This window comes from Talpa occidentalis, unplaced genomic scaffold, assembly GCF_014898055.3.
Source record: "Talpa occidentalis isolate TD23 unplaced genomic scaffold, MPIMG_talOcc4v2.1, whole genome shotgun sequence".
NCBI classification, from domain to species: Eukaryota; Metazoa; Chordata; class Mammalia; order Eulipotyphla; family Talpidae; genus Talpa; species Talpa occidentalis.
The window spans coordinates 52387727-52405029 of record NW_026555331.1 but is presented as its reverse complement, the minus strand read 5'-3'; the positions used below and the strand labels follow the sequence as shown (position 1 = coordinate 52405029).

At 35.2% G+C, this 17303-nt stretch overlaps 2 protein-coding genes across 2 annotated transcripts in view; one reads left to right on the top strand and one right to left on the bottom strand.

Annotated features, from left to right (window-relative positions):
• Positions 1–17303, top strand: part of XKR9 (XK related 9) — an 87476-nt gene that overhangs the window by 8106 nt on the left and 62067 nt on the right. The window lies entirely within an intron of this gene.
• Positions 7690–17303, bottom strand: part of LACTB2 (lactamase beta 2) — a 28945-nt gene continuing 19331 nt past the window's right edge. Inside the window, exons 4-7 of the mRNA XM_037505470.1 lie at positions 14766–14944; positions 11537–11685; positions 8436–8517; positions 7690–7840 (exon numbers count right to left, since the gene is read on the bottom strand). Coding sequence (XP_037361367.1) covers positions 7797–7840; positions 8436–8517; positions 11537–11685; positions 14766–14944 — 454 coding nt within the window. The 3' untranslated portion in view covers positions 7690–7796. The remainder of the gene's footprint in view (positions 7841–8435; positions 8518–11536; positions 11686–14765; positions 14945–17303) is intronic.

The window sequence follows — 17303 nt, the reverse complement described above, 5'->3', positions numbered from 1 at the left end:
GGTATAGATCAAAGTGAACTACTCACAAGAGAATATGTGAATGTATTCTGTTAACAAGAACAACAATGATAAAAATAAAAAAAATAGCAATTTTTTATTTATTGGGTGCCAAGCACTTGCTAAACACTATGAACATGTAATACTCAGAATAACTCATTGAATTAGGTACTATTATCATTCCTTTTCTATGGATGAGGAGTTGATGGGATAACTATTACTAAGCTATTACCACTATCACCACTAATACCATGATGACTGCAAACAGGATTAGACTACATACAGGGAAATCAGTTAGTGGTAGTTTAATTGGGGAAATGAGCACTATCAAGGGAAGAAAAAAGAGGGATAAATTCCTGAGACTAAGACAAATCATAGGCTTTGTCCCAAACCACTTTCATTTCCTTGGCAATATATCACTCTGAGCATTACTCATACTGATCAGCATTTTCTTTGTTCTTCAAATTGCATCTACATCCTCAAGTTATAACATAAATATTCCTCTGCTTAGTGGAATGGAGATTAAGAGGAATAGAAGAGACCAAGGACTTATTTAGTTTGGAACATGGGAGAATGGTGATGCTGTTTACCTGAACAGTGGATTGGGACTGGAAGTAATCAGGAACATGAAATTGTGAAGTGAGCAATTTCCTCATGTCAATGTCTGAATTTTGGGAGACATTCAAATGAAGAGTTTCTGATGATAGCAAAAAAATTTAAGCCTAGGGCTTTGGTGAACAACATTCATTTGGAAATTGTCAGCATGGTGGTAGCGGTTAACACCACTAAAATGAATTAGTTCTTTGAGGTGGTGAATAAAAAGAAAGATCAATGTAGTCAGTCTTGGAGGTGCCCATAGGGAAGAGGGTGAAGAGGGTTTAGGAGCTTAATTATGTAGATGGCATTTTAATAACTATGATTTTCAGAGTGCTTTTCAAACAATTTTCCATGACGCCTTCATAAAATCTATGATGAAACGTATAAAAGCTCACAATATTTTTCTACTCTATAATCCTAATAACTGATTTATTTTAGCCTTAAATGTGACTGCAAGGAATGTGCTAGTCCAAAGGACAGTATTATTGTAAGTTATTTCCTCTGAGGTTGAATTCATTAAACACATATGAAATGAGACAAGTAATAAAATGGGGGGAAGAAAAGTAAAATAATTAAAGTTCTGAGTTCCAAGAAAAATTGCAAGACTCGCTTTTGAGAAGACAGGGCAAAAAGTGAACATTGTGATCTAGTTCTTTTTGATAGTTTCCAGACTGCAGTGAAACTTGAATGTTTTAGAAGTTTTTAACTCCAGTTCTCCTTAATTCTCCAGGTCCTTGATACTAGGAACAGGAATTTCTGTTAGGGAAAACTTGATGCTTGAGAATTGCATCCATTAAGAAATATGAACTTAAAAATTCTTATCCTGGGCCTCCCCGGTGGCGCAGCGGTTGAGCGCTGGGTTGCGAAACTGCGCGCGGCCTCTGCGGCGCCGGTTCGATCCCCGGCTGCTCCCCGGCCACCGGAGGAGGATCCCACATGGCGTGCAGACCTCTCCTGCCGCCCGCTGCTCCCCTCAGCAGTGTACTTCGGTCCTTCTGCCTGCTCTGCTCCCCGCTCTGGCTCTGGTGAATTCTCTCACCCTCCCTCCCGCACTTCGGACTGTACCCAGTGCATGTATAAACAAAACAAACAAACAAACCAGCAAACAAATAAATAAAGCATGCCTCTATTAAAAAAAAAAAATTAAAAAAAAAAATTAAAAAAAAAAAATTCTTATCCTTTGGCCTAAGAGAACATTAAAATTAGCATGTACTTCTCATTGTTTCCAACTCCTGATAATTTTTGCAGGAACAAATTCTAGGACAAAAGTACTTACTCCATTGAACTAAAGAGTTGGAATCCACTCATTGCGTATCAATATGTTGATGTAAAAATGTTTAGTTTACATCAAACTAATAAATGTATTTTATTCAAAAGTTAAATAGTAACAATAGGAAAAACATTTCCCCATTCTCTTTTTACAATATTTTTCTGGTATTAACCAATAAAATGCTTATACTTCTATTTCCTGTTTGTCAATTTTAAAGTTTATTGACGTTCTGTTCTTATAGATGATGATTTAGCATTTTCAGCCTCTCACTTCCTTTCCCCTATTATCCTTTAAAACAATTTTTAGTCAGTGTTTACGTTATTGCTTATGAAAAAATGCAGAATCAGGTAGTATTTCATAATTATTTCCTTCCTTGCAGACTTTGTTTTTGTAGAATCAATAATTGCCTCATTTTTTTCTTAAGTAGAGTTTTTTATTGACAGATCATTGTTTCAATTGCTCAGCTAGAGTTGTTGTAGGACTACCAGCAGTTCCCTCCCCCCTCCCCCAGGCTCATGCCAGATGATCTATCAGTTCCATTTCCCCTCTGGAGATTTCTTTCTGAAGCTCCCACTGCCTCCTGCTCATCTGGAGCAGACTTTGGGCACACCTTGTCTTCTGGCATTTTTCTATGTTGGATTTACTATTTCAATTGTGTTTTCCTTTTTCTGGAGGACACTATTCAACAATTCACTAAAAGATGCATGGCAAATAGACTTTTTGAGTCCCTATATATTCACATGAGATTGATAGTTCGGTTGGTTGCAAACTTCTAGGATGCAAGTAATTCCCTCCTCAGAATTTTGAAGTCATTATGTATTAATACTAATTGGTACATTGAAAAAGACAGTGGCCACTTTAATTCATGCCTCCTTGTGACTCCAAACCCCCAGGTTCTGTTAGGGGGAAATGATGTCCTGAGTTAATCCCATACAGGCTTTGTGGACTCCACCCCCACTCCAGACTAAAGCCATCAAGACATTGGGAAAGACAAATCCCATCACCACCAAAGGGAGGGTGGCTGGGACCTGAGGGTGGAGTTGGGCAGCCAGGTTGGATATAAAAACCAAACACGTGGGCCTTGGGGTCTCTCTGGCTCGCGCTCGCTCGCCTCCTGGCTTCACCGCTCCTGGCTGGCGGCCAACTCTGAGAGTGCCATTTTGGGATTCCTGGTCGGCGGATTGGGTAGGACTCATTTAAAACTTTGTCTCCCACTTTTCTCCCAGAGCTGTACATTTCCTCATTTCCCCTTCCCTTGTAAATAAACCTTTTATTAACCTTTCACGTGTGCCTGCAGTAGAGCATTGATAAGTCCTTTTAAGCGCGCGGGTGAGGACCCACAGTCAGGCACCCCGTTTTGTATCGGGGTTGCTCTACAACAGTTCTACCATGACACTCACAACCTAGAATTTTTTAAAAGCTTCTTTCTAATCCCTGATGTTATAAAATTTTATAATGGTATGACGGTTTTTCATCTTTTTAATATCTTTAGACCCTAAGTAGACATTTCCAATTGAAAGACTCATGTCCTTCAATTCTGGGAAATTATCTTGTGGGTTTTTTTTTTTGATAATTTCTATTTTCAATTCTATTTTCCCCTAGAAGCTGATTACTTATGGTTGTACCTTCTGGGTTTCCCTTTAAGTCTTCTATCTTTTTTCTTTCAGTGGTCTTTTTTTTTTTTTTTTTTGTCATTGTTGTTATGGTTATACTCTGTTTTCCAAAAACTCTCTCAACTTTTTCAACCTCTTTGTTTACAATGGATATATATTTTACCTTCCAAGGTTTTTTCACAGAGCCAAGTTTCACAGTATCCTATTTTTGTTTTACAAATAATAGTATGTTGGGGAACAAAATTATTCATCTTGCACCCCTTGGTTACTTGAGGCTGGAAAATAATCAAACAAGCATCAGCCAGATTGCTAAGAGAAAAAGCCAAAAAGAAATTTAATAATAATAATATGTATACCTTCTGTATACATGTGAGAGATCCAGCATGATTAACTTGCCCACATGCTTTAGACACATCCTCAACAGCTTAGCAAAGATGAGAGATTGGGGAAAGAAAGGGAGAATTAAGCTAGGGAGTTTATCTGGAAAGGCACATTAGACAAAAGGTATGAAGTTAATTTAAGTTCTGCCTTCATCATTGAAGAGATATAAGATTAGGTCTTCCTGGAAGAGGTCCTTAAGGAGAGAAGTTTATAGATAAAAATCAAAAGTGAAACTTCCACCAAGCCTTCAGAGCCCCTCCCATGAAATATTCCTCTTTCCAGAAAGGACTATTTTGAGTTGGCAGAATCTTGCTCTCCTACAAATACTTGCCCTTATCTACAGGTACTAATAACTTAGGTTTTCTTTATATTGTTATTTCCCTAACTTCTGCTGGTTTCATTTCTGATTTTTGGACTTCTGTTTATAATGAGATGATGACTGGAATTTGTGTATGTGTGTGGGTGAGTAAATGGGAAGATTTGTTAAATTGTAGGTCTCATTGTAGGCAGATGTGACCATTCTCACATATATCTGTGAGGTATTTTTAGACAATTCAATTTCTCTATAGATGACATTTCTGATCTTTTACCTGGCCTTCATTCACTGTTCTGGAGACAGTAAGGAGACTGTTCCTGTAGTGGCCTGGGGTGGCTCGTGCAGCTTTTCTGGCTGGGCACAAACTATCCTAATTTTCCCCACGAGGTTGAAGAAATGGACTTCACCCCTTGACAGACAGGATGCTGCCCATGTCAGAGGGGAAAATGCCTGCTCAGTGTAATGGTTTGAATTCTACCCTTGACATATCCTGAGTGAGGGGGCTGCTGGGAAGGAGCAGAGTGGCCATTTTGGAAGCTTTTAAAAGGGAGTGATGCTTGTTCTTGCTTTTCGTCATTGGAGTTGCTGTAGAAAGCAGCCACCCTACCAGGTAGATAGATGGTGGGTCTTTGCTCCCAAGGTGGGGTGGGGGTGGGGGTGTTGGAAATCACCAGTGGCAGACTTTTGCTGCACTTTGCTGGCTTTTGTAGCTGCAGCTCCACTTTGTACCATAGGCTGATAACTGAATCTCCTCCCTCTCCCTAGTTGGTTAGAATTTTTTTCCTTTTGCTTCACCAAAGGCCCTTTTGTTTGCATTTGTGGTGGCAGGTGGCCAGGCCAGATCCAGAGCCAGTGACAGAGGTTTTGACCTGGTAACAGTTTTAGACTCTTTGATGGATAACAAACAGGTCTACTATTCTCTTACTTACTTTTTTCCTGCTTTTCACCTCCAAGAGTAAACTTTGGTCTCTTTTTAGAGTTATGGCTGCCTGGCTATGTAGCACCAAGGTATGTTGCAAATAGGTTTTCAACAATCCCATGTTTTAAACAGAGCAGTTACTTGTGTTTTTCCCAGTATCTGGGTCCTCCAAGTCCTAATCTTTCAAGGTATATCTACACATACCATGCTTTAATTGCAACCTTGGTACCAATGACTTGGTACCAATTTCTCTCAATCCAGACCTCTTTCATAAGGGTCTCAGCATATTATAATTGTGTCTCCACAACAGACTAGGAGCCTCTTTTGACAGCAGTGATGCTGTTTGTATTCTTTTGTATTCCCAGTGCCTGGCCCAGTACGCTGCACAAAAGCAGATATTTAATGTCCTTGTTTTCATTAAAGTTTGGATTCTTAGACTCTTTCCATCACCAGCAACTCTCATAGCCTTCCGTTATCACTCCTTTTCCAGTATATCCATTTGTAGCTTGCAGCTATCATGATGCTTTAAAGACAATGATTCCATGGCTTTGTGAGTGGTATTTCCTCAGTTCAGAATGTTGTTCTCATCCTTGTCCCCTAACTCCCTCCAAGAATGGAAATAGACTGTTTCATACAATTATAGTTCACTCATTCTTCCATTTTTAAAAACAATTTTATTGATTTTATATGTTATACAATAAACTGCACATTTTTCAAGTGTACAAAAAACAAACCAACCCAGAATGGAAATAGGAAGATGACCAGAGTTAAAGGCTAGTGCAGTGGTGGAAGCAAGAGAGCATGATGAGGCGGGAAGGCGTGATAAATTCTGGAGGTGGAACAGGCAGTACATACTTGGTGAAGAATTAAATGACATGGGGGGTGGTGATAATCAAGAATGACTACTGGGTTTTCTGGTTTGCTCAACTTAATGATGTTTTTATTCAAAGTAATAGGAAGGTATGGAAGTGAAACAAATCAAGAGTAATTAAACATTCAAATATTCAACTAATCAGATTTCTTCTTGGCTTGCTTTTATGCTATACTTAGGGAACTGGAGTACTGTTTTTTCTTTTTTTGGTAGTGGTATTGAGAAGGATACTTAGTTATTATCATTAAATTTGCCATTTAAGTGTACTCTCTGTAAGTGTACTGCTAGTACACTTAAGTATTAAATACATTCATATTATTATGTATACCATCATGACCACTCTCCATTTCCAGAACTTTTTCACCTTACTAAATTGAAATTACTTACAGTAAACAATAACTAAACAATAATTCTCCATTTTTTCTCCCCCTCATCCCTGGCACCCACTGTTTTACTTTCTGTCTTTATGAATGTGACTACTCTAGTTACCTCACATAAGTGGAAATATACAGTATTTATCCTTTTGTGATTAGCTTAAATCACAAAGCATAGTGCCTGCAACTTTCATCTATACTGTGGCAGGTATCTTGTTTTCTAAGGCAGAATAATATTCCATTGCATGTATATTCCACATTTCACTTATCCATCTACCCTTCAGTGGACACTTGAGTTGCTTCCATCTTTTGGCTATTGTAAATAATGCTGCCATCAACCTGGGTGTACATATTCTGTTCAAGTCTCTCTTTTAATCCCTTTGGATATATACATACAAGTTGAATTGGTAGAAGCAATTCTGTTTGGTTTTTTTTTTTGAGTATGTTTTCCATAGCAGCTGTGCCATTATACATACCCACCAGTAATGATGAAGGGCCCCAATATCTCCATATCCCCATTCTTTTCTTTTTTTTTTTTGATAATAGCCATTCTAATGGACATGAAGAGGCATCTCATTGTAGTTTTAATTTGCATGTCTCATGATTATGATGTTGAAGATTATTTCACGTTTATTGAACATTTGTATATCTTTGAAAAAATGTCTATTCAATTCCTGTGCCTATATTTAAATTGGGTTGTTTTTTGTTTTTGAGTCACAGTTGTTTTATAATATGGTATGGCTTCAGGAATACAACAGGTCTCCAAGATATAAAGCTAAGTTTTTAGGATAGTATGCAAGTGCTAGTGACATGAGGAAAAGGGATAGAAAAAGAGAAGGATGTCCAAAAAAGATTTTTAAAAAAAATTTAAGTTTCACCCTTAGGAAATAGTGAAGTAAGTACACTCTCAAGATTCTGAGCTCATTTTCAGATCATAATTTGGCAACCTTACGGGCTAAATAAGCATTAGTGGGTGAACCTGAGAACCTAACCACTATTTAAGAACATTACTATATAAAAAAGTGCTCCATCTTATAATCTTTTAATTAAAAAAATAGCTTTTGGTATACAATTAATTTATATGATGACTAAAATCTAAACTTGGAAAGTAAGAAATAATGGATTACAGACTTAATGATTATATAATGTTTTTAATTGAGAAGTTAATGTTTTTAATTACCTAAAGGGGATTTTAAAGTAGTCATTTTACTTAGTCCATTGAAAATGGATAAATTGTTGGATTCTGAATTTTTGGTAAAATGTTATAAGATGTAGGTGAGATCATTTATTATACATGTAAAGTATAATTTAGGTATTCTAGAATAAATATGACATTTTGAAGTATTTATGTGGTTAATTTCAATGTTCTAAATGCTATATTCTCTGTGAATAATTCATAGACAACAAAAGATATTATCATCTAAAAAGAAAAGAAAACAAGCTTATATTAATCTGAAACTAAAGATTAGCTTTCCATTTCTTGTCAGGTTCCGTGTTGCTAACTGTGGAGAGAAAGTTAAAGAGTAAATATTCAACAACAGATTAACAAATTCACTAGAGATGTTAAATTATTTTGTGGCTTGAAAAAGCGTTCATCCCTAAAATAATTTTGTCACTCAATGTAATGCTGGTAGTACTGAATTTACAAAAAGATTCTTAATTTGATGAATGAATTACAGCACTAGTAAACAATTATGGAATTATTACTTTAACATTTATTTTAAATGTTCTTATCTTTATTGTTGCTAAGACTTTTGATTGTTCTCAGATCTTATACATGTGAAATTCTTCAAGGTCTTGTGGTCTGGGAGAAGAAAAGTTATCTTTCCACTACACAGTTTTGGTTGTCATTCTGTTGGGTGAGGATTAGAATTCTTATGTGAGAGTCTAATTTCTCTGGGAGCTTTTGGTTCCAATTTGTGGCTTATGGGCCTTGCTTTTACTGACCATTCCTTGTGCCTGTCTCTACAACTTGCAGAGATGTTCAAAGGAGATCTCTGATGACTATTATTTTTCCTAAAGGAAAGCTAGTTCGTTTTTTTAAAAAGTGATTTAAATGCTGATAATGAAAGAATTAAGTTTTGGAATTATACTTACATATTTTTCCTTCTCTTTCCAACTTTTTCAAATGAAGCAAGAGATTATGTTCAGCCATTTTATGTAAATGCTCAGGTGTATTCTAAAAGAAAGACAAGAATGAAGAAAAATATTTCTTCTGAAGAAAAAAGAACATAGTTAATCCTTTGAAATGTCTAGTGAAAAAATGCAACAGAAGAAAATTTTAACTTAAGTGCAGTTTTATATATTAATATCACAAATAATTTCACCTTGTATATGTCTTATTTAGAGCTTTATAATTTTAATATATATATTTCTATAGATAAAATAACCCAAAGCACTACCCTAGTTATCTCACATTAAGTGGAAATGTACAGTATTTATCCTTTTGTGATTAGCTTAAATCACATGGCATAGTGCCTGCAACTTTCATCTATACTGGGCAAATATTTTGCTTTCCAAGGCAAAATATATATACAATTTTCCATTGTATATATATTCCATATTTCACTTATCCACTACCCTTTAGTATGTTTTGTTCAATGAATACCCAGTGCTTAGCATAATGGCACACAGTGGGAACTCAGTATTTTCTGAATGAATGAATAAATGTAAAAATTATTCTTCATTTTAATGATGTTCAATTTCCCCTAATAATTTATTTATAAAAGTAAGATCTTTGCACATTTTTATATTATCTGAATGACAAAGCAAACAGTCCTTTTATTCTCTAAATAAGGTTATTTCTGAAGCTAAGCTTCTTGACTCAATTCATGTTATTTTTACTTACTGTTGAGCTCCCTGAAAATGTTTTGCCAAGATCCTCTAATTATCTTTTAATCAAAATCCAATGGGTTCTTTTTATCCATTTTACCTGAGATCAGTTGGTTAGTCCTACCTTTTTGGAGATCTCTTCTTTTCCCCTTGGTTATCCTCTCTCACTTACCATTTAGTCTTTAATCTGGATATTCTTCTTCACATTTCTCTTAAACATTTATGTTTACAATGAATTGTATCAATGACCCTTTTTTTTCTCATCTAACTTACCACAGCAATAACAAACTGATTTCCAAATACAAAACTGCAACCCTAAACTCCCCCTTAAGCTCCACTACCATATGCTATTACCCATCAGTGTGACCTTCTAGATCTCATTATGTGACTTACCTGCCTAAGATCCTTGAGTAGTCATCCCCAGATCATTAGCTAAAGCTACAATTTTGTAGTGTGGCAATCAAGACTTCCCATGATCTGATCATGCCTGTGCTTTCTGCCTCATTTACTGGAACTTCTTCCTGCCCAACCACATAGGAGTTCCATTCTCCAGTCGTATGTTTTCTTTGTGAATTTTCAAACAAACTCAGCACTCTTTTATTACTCTCAGTGTTTTGAACATATCTTTCCTTCAGTCTATGATTACTTCTTTTCTCCTTTACTGTAACTGTGTCCTATGAAATGCTCACACCTTCTTCAAGATCCAAATTTCTGAAGCTTTTCCAGTCAAGTCTCATTATCCAACAGGTAGAATTGATTCTTCTTTCATTCCCTGAAATACTGTGTATAAGCTTTGGGAGAAGTTTGGTGTGATAGAAAAACAAAATCTGATATCTGACACTTGAGCATGTGATGTCTTATAGCTGGATGCCCTTGAAAAAGTTAATTAGCTCACTTTTTAAAGTCAATTTCTTTTACCTATTAAATTGGAATAATAGTATTTTTATGTAGTGACTATTTGAAGCACTTCAGTGCCTCAAGTCACATTTGTAAGTGTAGAGCATTCAGTATAGTGGCCCACACATAAAATTGTGCTTAAAAAAAATGGAAGTTATTATGATAGAGCCACTATGATAATTTTCTGTTGAACATGTCTATCTTTGCTAAACCATGAGTCCATGAGAGCAGGAATCTGTAACCATCTTTGTATCTCTGCACCTAGTCCAGTGTGTGGTACCTGAGAGGCATTCAGTAAATGTTGAATGAAACAAACTTCTCTATTCTACCTAATGTCATTCTATATACAACAGGTGCTTCATACCTACACACAGCAAATGAATCTCTGAATACACCTCTGAATGTAGAGTAAGCATTTTTTAGGTATGGGCAGTTATCTGAAGACTTAGCTGTGAGGGTTTTCAGAAAGTCTGTTGTCTGTACTTAGAGGAAAAAAAAAACCACACATACCCAGGTAGCAATGTATAGTCTAGAGCAGTTACAGTCTAATATTATGAGGAAACTACTTCCTTCACAGAATTTAAATATTAACATTACCCTTATGCAAATTGCACTTTTTATCTTTACCTATTTTAACCAATTATCCCACTTTTAAAACAATGCCCTGTGAATAGGACTGAACTATATTTTGATGACTTAGGCCTATAAGGCAATAAAGTCCTTTACTAATTGGCCCCAGGTACCTTTTCAAGCTTATCTATAGTTACACTCTCATGTGTTCTTTTGGCTTTATAGATAATGACAGTGGGAATTTTAAAACCCAGACGGTTCTTATTCCAAAGTCTATATTCTTAACCTTTAAGCTATACTGCTACACATCGAATAGTTAATAAATATTTGTCGAGAAACTGAAATGTACTAATCAATTGTAACAAGTGTTGTCATATAGTGATATGCTCTGAAGCACATATGAAGTGTCATACAGCAAGCGGCCATTGAAGGGAGGGGCTCTCTCTATGTACACTAAATTACTGATGGTCTTTTAAATGAACTTTCTCCTTTCCCCCATAGTTAGGCATAGATACTCCTTCGCACTGCTATTATCCTTGATATCTGTCTCTAGTAGAAAACGCTTCTCACTTCAGGCATGAGATACTACATAGTCTAGAGTATACATAAATCGTTACAAAATTCAGGCTGTTCTTAAGGTATCTTTTATAGAGTGAAGTATATAAGGTTTAATAATGGCTCAGAATGGCTATTTCTTATTGTCCAGGCCAGTTTTTACTTAACTTTTGTGTTCTACAAAGTTGAGATTGCTGGTGTCAAAGGTATCAAGTGAAATCACTCATAAAATTAACAGACTTACTCTGTTCTGAGATGTGATAAGTTTACCATACCTAGTGTCTATTAAATAGATTATTGTAATAAAATTGTGGCTGTGTACAAGTAAGAAAAACAAAAATTACCTTGTAAATAATTTTTACAAGCTCCATTATTGTAAAGAATTTCTCGAAGTTATCACGAAATACTGTAAGAATTTGCTCTTCTCGTGTATTTCTGTGAGAAATGTATTGTAGAATTTTAGCTTCAGCATCATGGATTACTGGGCCATGTCCTAAATTAAATTATAAAAATTAGTTCAACCATATAAAAATATTAAACACAACTGAATTTAATTCATTCTATTTAAAAATGATTTATATGAAATATTGAAAAGGTATATGAAATGCACAAAAAAATGAATTGCTTGGATAACAAAACAGGTTTAAGAGATTAGAGAATACCAAAAAAATTAGAGAATTATATTAAATGACATCTAGACAAAAGATTATTTTGTATACTAAAATATAAAAATTTAAAATATAGCATTAAAAATAGTAACCACAACAGTAACAATAGATAATATTTAAACACTGTTCATTACTTGCCAGGCACTATGTTAAATGCCCAAAATACATTATTTTTACAAGAATCTCACATGGAAGGTATAATATTATCTCTTCTTTATAGCAGAAACTGAGGCACAGAGAGGGTGAATAGCCTGCCCACAGTTAGGCAGCTAAGGAGGAGTAGATGGAGCTGGGATTTTGACTGAGGAACTTTTAAACATTGCTCTTAAACACTATGCTACTATGTTTATAAAAGATTGAAAAGGGGAATGTTCTTGGTCATGTAAGTGACCAAGAACCATTAAAAATTCACAAGGACCACAGCAGAACTCTAAGAAGCCTTTGTATAGGCTAGTAATTCAGAAATATTGACATTCTAGGTTGTTTTATTGAAATTTACTTGCTCTTTGGTGCAGCAGAGACCGCTCCTGTCTTGCCTGCTGCTCCCCTCAGCAGTGTATTTCAGTCAATCTGCCTGTTCTGTTCCCTACTCGGTCTCTGGTGAATTCTCTCACACCCCGCACCTCTGGCCTGTACCACAGTTCTTGTATGCGTAAATAAATAAATCTTAAAAAAATTTTACTTGAGCAACAACAAAGAACATAATCCAGTCAAAAAATGGGCAGAAGAGCTAAAAAGAAACTTCTCTGAAGAGGAAATGCAAATGGCCAACAGACATATGAAAAAATGTTCAACATCACTTGTAATCAGGGAAATGCAAATCAAAACTACCATGAGATACCATCTTACACCAGTGAGAATGGCACATATTAAAAAAACTAGCAACAACAAATGTTGGCGAGGATGTGGAGAAAAAGGAACTCTTCTGCACTGTTGGTGGGAGTGCAAACTGGTCCAACCACTATGGAGAGCTGTGTGGAGATTTCTGGACCTACTAAACATAGAGCTTCCATATGATCCAGCAATTCCACTCCTAGGTATTTACCCAAAGGACACAGAAACATCAATTCCAAAGAGCACCTGCACCCCTATGTTTATAGCAGCACTGTTTACAATAGCTAAGCTTTGGAAACAACCCAAATGCCCAAAAATAGATGACTGGATCAAGAAGATGTGGTACATATATACCATGGAATATTACTCAGCATTCAAAAAAGATAAACACATGCAATTTGCAGCAACATGGATGGTGCTGGAAGGGATCATGCTCAGCGAAATAAGCCAAAAAGAAAAAGAAAAATACCGGATGGTCTCACTCATAGCAGGAATCTAGAAAACTTAAATAAGGGACCAGGAAAATGAATATAAGAAAGTGAAAATCAAAATCAACAAAAACTATGAACCAGAGACACTTTTTGGGGGGGGGGCGGGAGGGAAGGATTGGGGTCAGAATGGGGCGTTTGCAATTGTATGGGGAATATAAAAATAAAATTTAATATTAAAAAAAAAAATTAAAAAAAAATTTTACTTGCTCTTTAACATAGTGCAAATTAATGTATTACACAACCCTGTGAGAGAGATGTTTACAATATTTGTGAACAAAATATGCAGAAATAGGCTAACCTAATTATCATGTAAAGAGCATGGGCTTTGGTTAGAATATTGACCATCAATACTGACTAGCTGTGTGGCCACGAAAATTCCTGAATCTCTGAGCTTGTTTCTTCGGTTGTGCAGTGAGGTCACCACAATGTACTTCACTGGGTTTTTGAGGGCACAATAGCTGTAAAGGTCCCTGCAGGATACCTGAAGGGTAGCAGGCTTTAATACAGGGTAGCTATGGTGAAAGAACATAATTTACATATAAGCTCCTGCTGTGCTAATAAGCCAGTTCATTGGATTCACTAAAGCAAACGTAAGAACCTTTACGAGGCAGTCTATCATTAGCTTTGCTTGAAAATGAGTACATCAAATATATATTCTTTTCTTTAAGAATAGCTGTTAGCATCCATTCCTTTTATGTCATAATATTAATCCAAGTGCCTGGTTTCACTGTGTATTTCCTACTCCCTCAGCAGAAGAAACTGATGAGAAAATACAGGGTTTTGTAGACACCATATTTATGGATTTTTCCAAGGTAAGTTTTGGTTAAGAACAAGTCAGAAAGATATAAAAACTTAAGTAAACTATAGTCTCTTTTTCCTTCTGGGTGTTCATGTTGGGTCCTGTATCTTAGCTTTTAGGATGGAGGGGATATTCACAATATAGAGCAATGTACTGTCAGTTCAGACACTAACAACAGGTTTCTTTTTCTGTAAAATCAAAAGAAATATATAATTTTACAGCTCAGGGGTAAGCTACTGTTATTTCACTAATGAGTAAAAAAAGTAAAGGGCACACAGCTGAAATGTGGTTCACAACAGAAATCTAGTTAACAAATGTGAGGACTGCATATGGGATGAAGTTTTTTCTTGTTCCAATATAAGTTTATTTCCTTTGTTTAACTTAATAGTCATGTAGATGTTAGAAAATAATCCTCATATCTTCATAAAAATTATTTTTTTTAATGATCTTTCATTGCTTTATATCCTTGTTAATTTTTTGACAGTATAAGATTTCTCCCCTCAGGTGTGGTCACCATAGCTCTCCCGTCACCAAAGCAACCATAGTCTTCCACCATAGTCCACTGTACTCTCCCCAACCCCTCTTTATAAAAAATTATTAATATAACTTTTAGCTTTCTTTCTAACCACATTGGTAGATAAGATTTAGGGTCAGAATTTAAAGGGGCAGTTTATATCTTCAAGGCTGAAAACACAAAGAACATACACACACAGACAAATCAAAATGAATTTTTCTCATTTGTTTGATGCAAATGGTTTTAAAGATTTACAAAATTACCCACCTGGATATATAATATTAGCTTTGATTTTCAATAAGTCTTTTAGGGAATTCATATAATCATAGAGATCTTCAAATACAGTTGTTCCTTCCCCTAGGATGCAATCTCCAGAAAAGAGAGCATTTTCCTCTTCTAAAAGTAGAGCCATATGATCATCAGTATGTCCAGGTGTATATATAACTCTGTTGAAAGAAGAAAGAAATAATAATGGTTATAAATTCTTAAACTCAGAAGAAATTTTGAGAAGTAAATTTTTCTCTATTGTGTCCTGTACAAGACACAAATAAATGATGTCAAGAGTTAAAGAGCTCCTTTCTTTTTGGTGGCTCAGTGAGACTTATCAGAAAATTTTCTTCTTTAAATTTCTTACTCTGAAGAACAAATTTATATTTTCTCACTTTTTTTCCTTATTTTATGGCAAGAAACACTGATCACAACAAATCTGAAAAGGAGAATTAAAGGAGATAAAAATCATCAGTAATTTTACTCTAAGACTGTACTTTCATTATTTAAAAATATATTTTTTTCAGTTTTCTAAGCAAACACACACAGCATACTTTATGACAAGGTTATGGGGATAAAAGCACTTTCATGTGTTGCTGGTGGGAGTGTAAAATGGTACAGAAATACTGGGGGGAATTTGGCATTTCCTAGCAAAATTATATAGCCATTAACATTCTCACCCATCAATCCTACTGCTAGAAATTTATCCTGAAAATATACTTTCACAAATACAGAAAAAAAAAATGCACAAAGTATTCATGAAGTTATTTATAGTCAAGAAACATTAGGAACATCCAGATCAATGTCCTTCCATAGGCAACCATGAATAAATTAATGGGACATTGATCCAATGGAATACTATGTGGACATCAAAAAGATTGAGGAAGATCTTTATGAAGTGATATGGGATAATTTACAGGATACACTACTGTCATGGGATAAAAGCACAAAAAAGTGTTCATAGTATGCTCTTCTGTATAAAAAATATGGGGAAATAAAAACTTATATATAGTCTTGCATTGATTAATGATGGGGTTATGTTCTGAAAAATACCTCGTTAGGAAATTTTGTAGTTGTGTAAATGTAAGAGAGTGTAATTATGTAAACCTGGGCAGTATAATCTACCAGACACCTAGGTTATATTGTATAGCCTATCAGGACCACCATCACACAGATGGTTGTGGTTGACTTTAACATTGTTGACTTAAACGTTGTTAAAAGATACATGACTGTATATATTTCCTTATTTTTACACAAAGTAAGTCAGGAAAGATAAATCAAAAACTAGTGAAAATAGCTACCTATAGAGCTTAGGAAAAAGAGATACAAGGAAGATTTCTCTTAGAAATTTTTAAAAAAATAGTTTTAACTTTCAAGTTATGTAAATATTTTATATACTCTAGGCATAAAATTAAATAAAAAGAAAAAAGAAAACCTTAACATAGAATATAGAAAGAAGTTAACCTTATTATACACTGGATGGCTAAAATTCGTATTTTAAAATGAATGAATTAAAAAAACTTTCAATTATAATACTAAGTCTATACATCCTTAATAGAACATTATCTTGGGATCAAAAGAATTACAAAGATATTTTCAATTTAATGAGTTTATTGTTGGAAGTATTATTAGTTATGCTTTTCTAAAACTTTTTTGTGTTTATTTTATGACAGTGTAAACATATAAATAAATTGATGTTTAGGATCAATGGGATATTGCAGGAAAAGGAAAAAATATACATGAAATGAGGGAGTTATGTTTTGGGTTGTTTCTATCTGAGTTGAGGAATCATTATAAAATCACCATTTCATTTCTTTTTCATTTTGTTCGTTTTCTCTATAGAAGGTCCAGCAGCAATGGTACTCTAGTGGTAGTGAGCACACCTCACACTCATCTCTAGAAGTTCATAATACCACTATCCACTTAAAGAAACAAGGGCTTCTTGCACACATTACTGGATCCAGGTCTGGGGCAGGGAAAGTAAACTGTGATACTGAGACATCCTTTGTCAGATAGCAGTGAAGTGCTCAATGATTAATGGAGCTAAGTCAAAAGGACAGAATGGAAGAAAATATTCATACAATATGTAAATGTAAAGGGGTTAATACCAAAGATACATAAAAACATGTATAATTTGACAATAGAAAATTCACCAAAGAGAATATCCAGAAGATGCATGAAAAAATGTTCATCATTACTTCCAATAAGAGATATGCAGGTTAAAATCAAAATGGATGATACCCATCAGAATGGCACATATTAAAAAGACCCTCAACAAGTGTTGGAGAAAATGCAGAGATAAAGGAAACTTACTACACTGCTAGTGGGAATGTAAAGTAGCATAGCCACTATGGAAAGGGATTAGAATTCATTGAAAAAAACAAAACAAAACAAAATACACTTTAAAGGTCTTGGTTGGGCCTCCCTGGTGGCGCAAGGGGTTAAGCGCTGCACTGTGAAGCAATCTGCAGCCTCTACAGGACGAGTTCGATCCCTGGCCGGCCACCCACATGGCACAGCAGACCTTTCCTGTCTTGC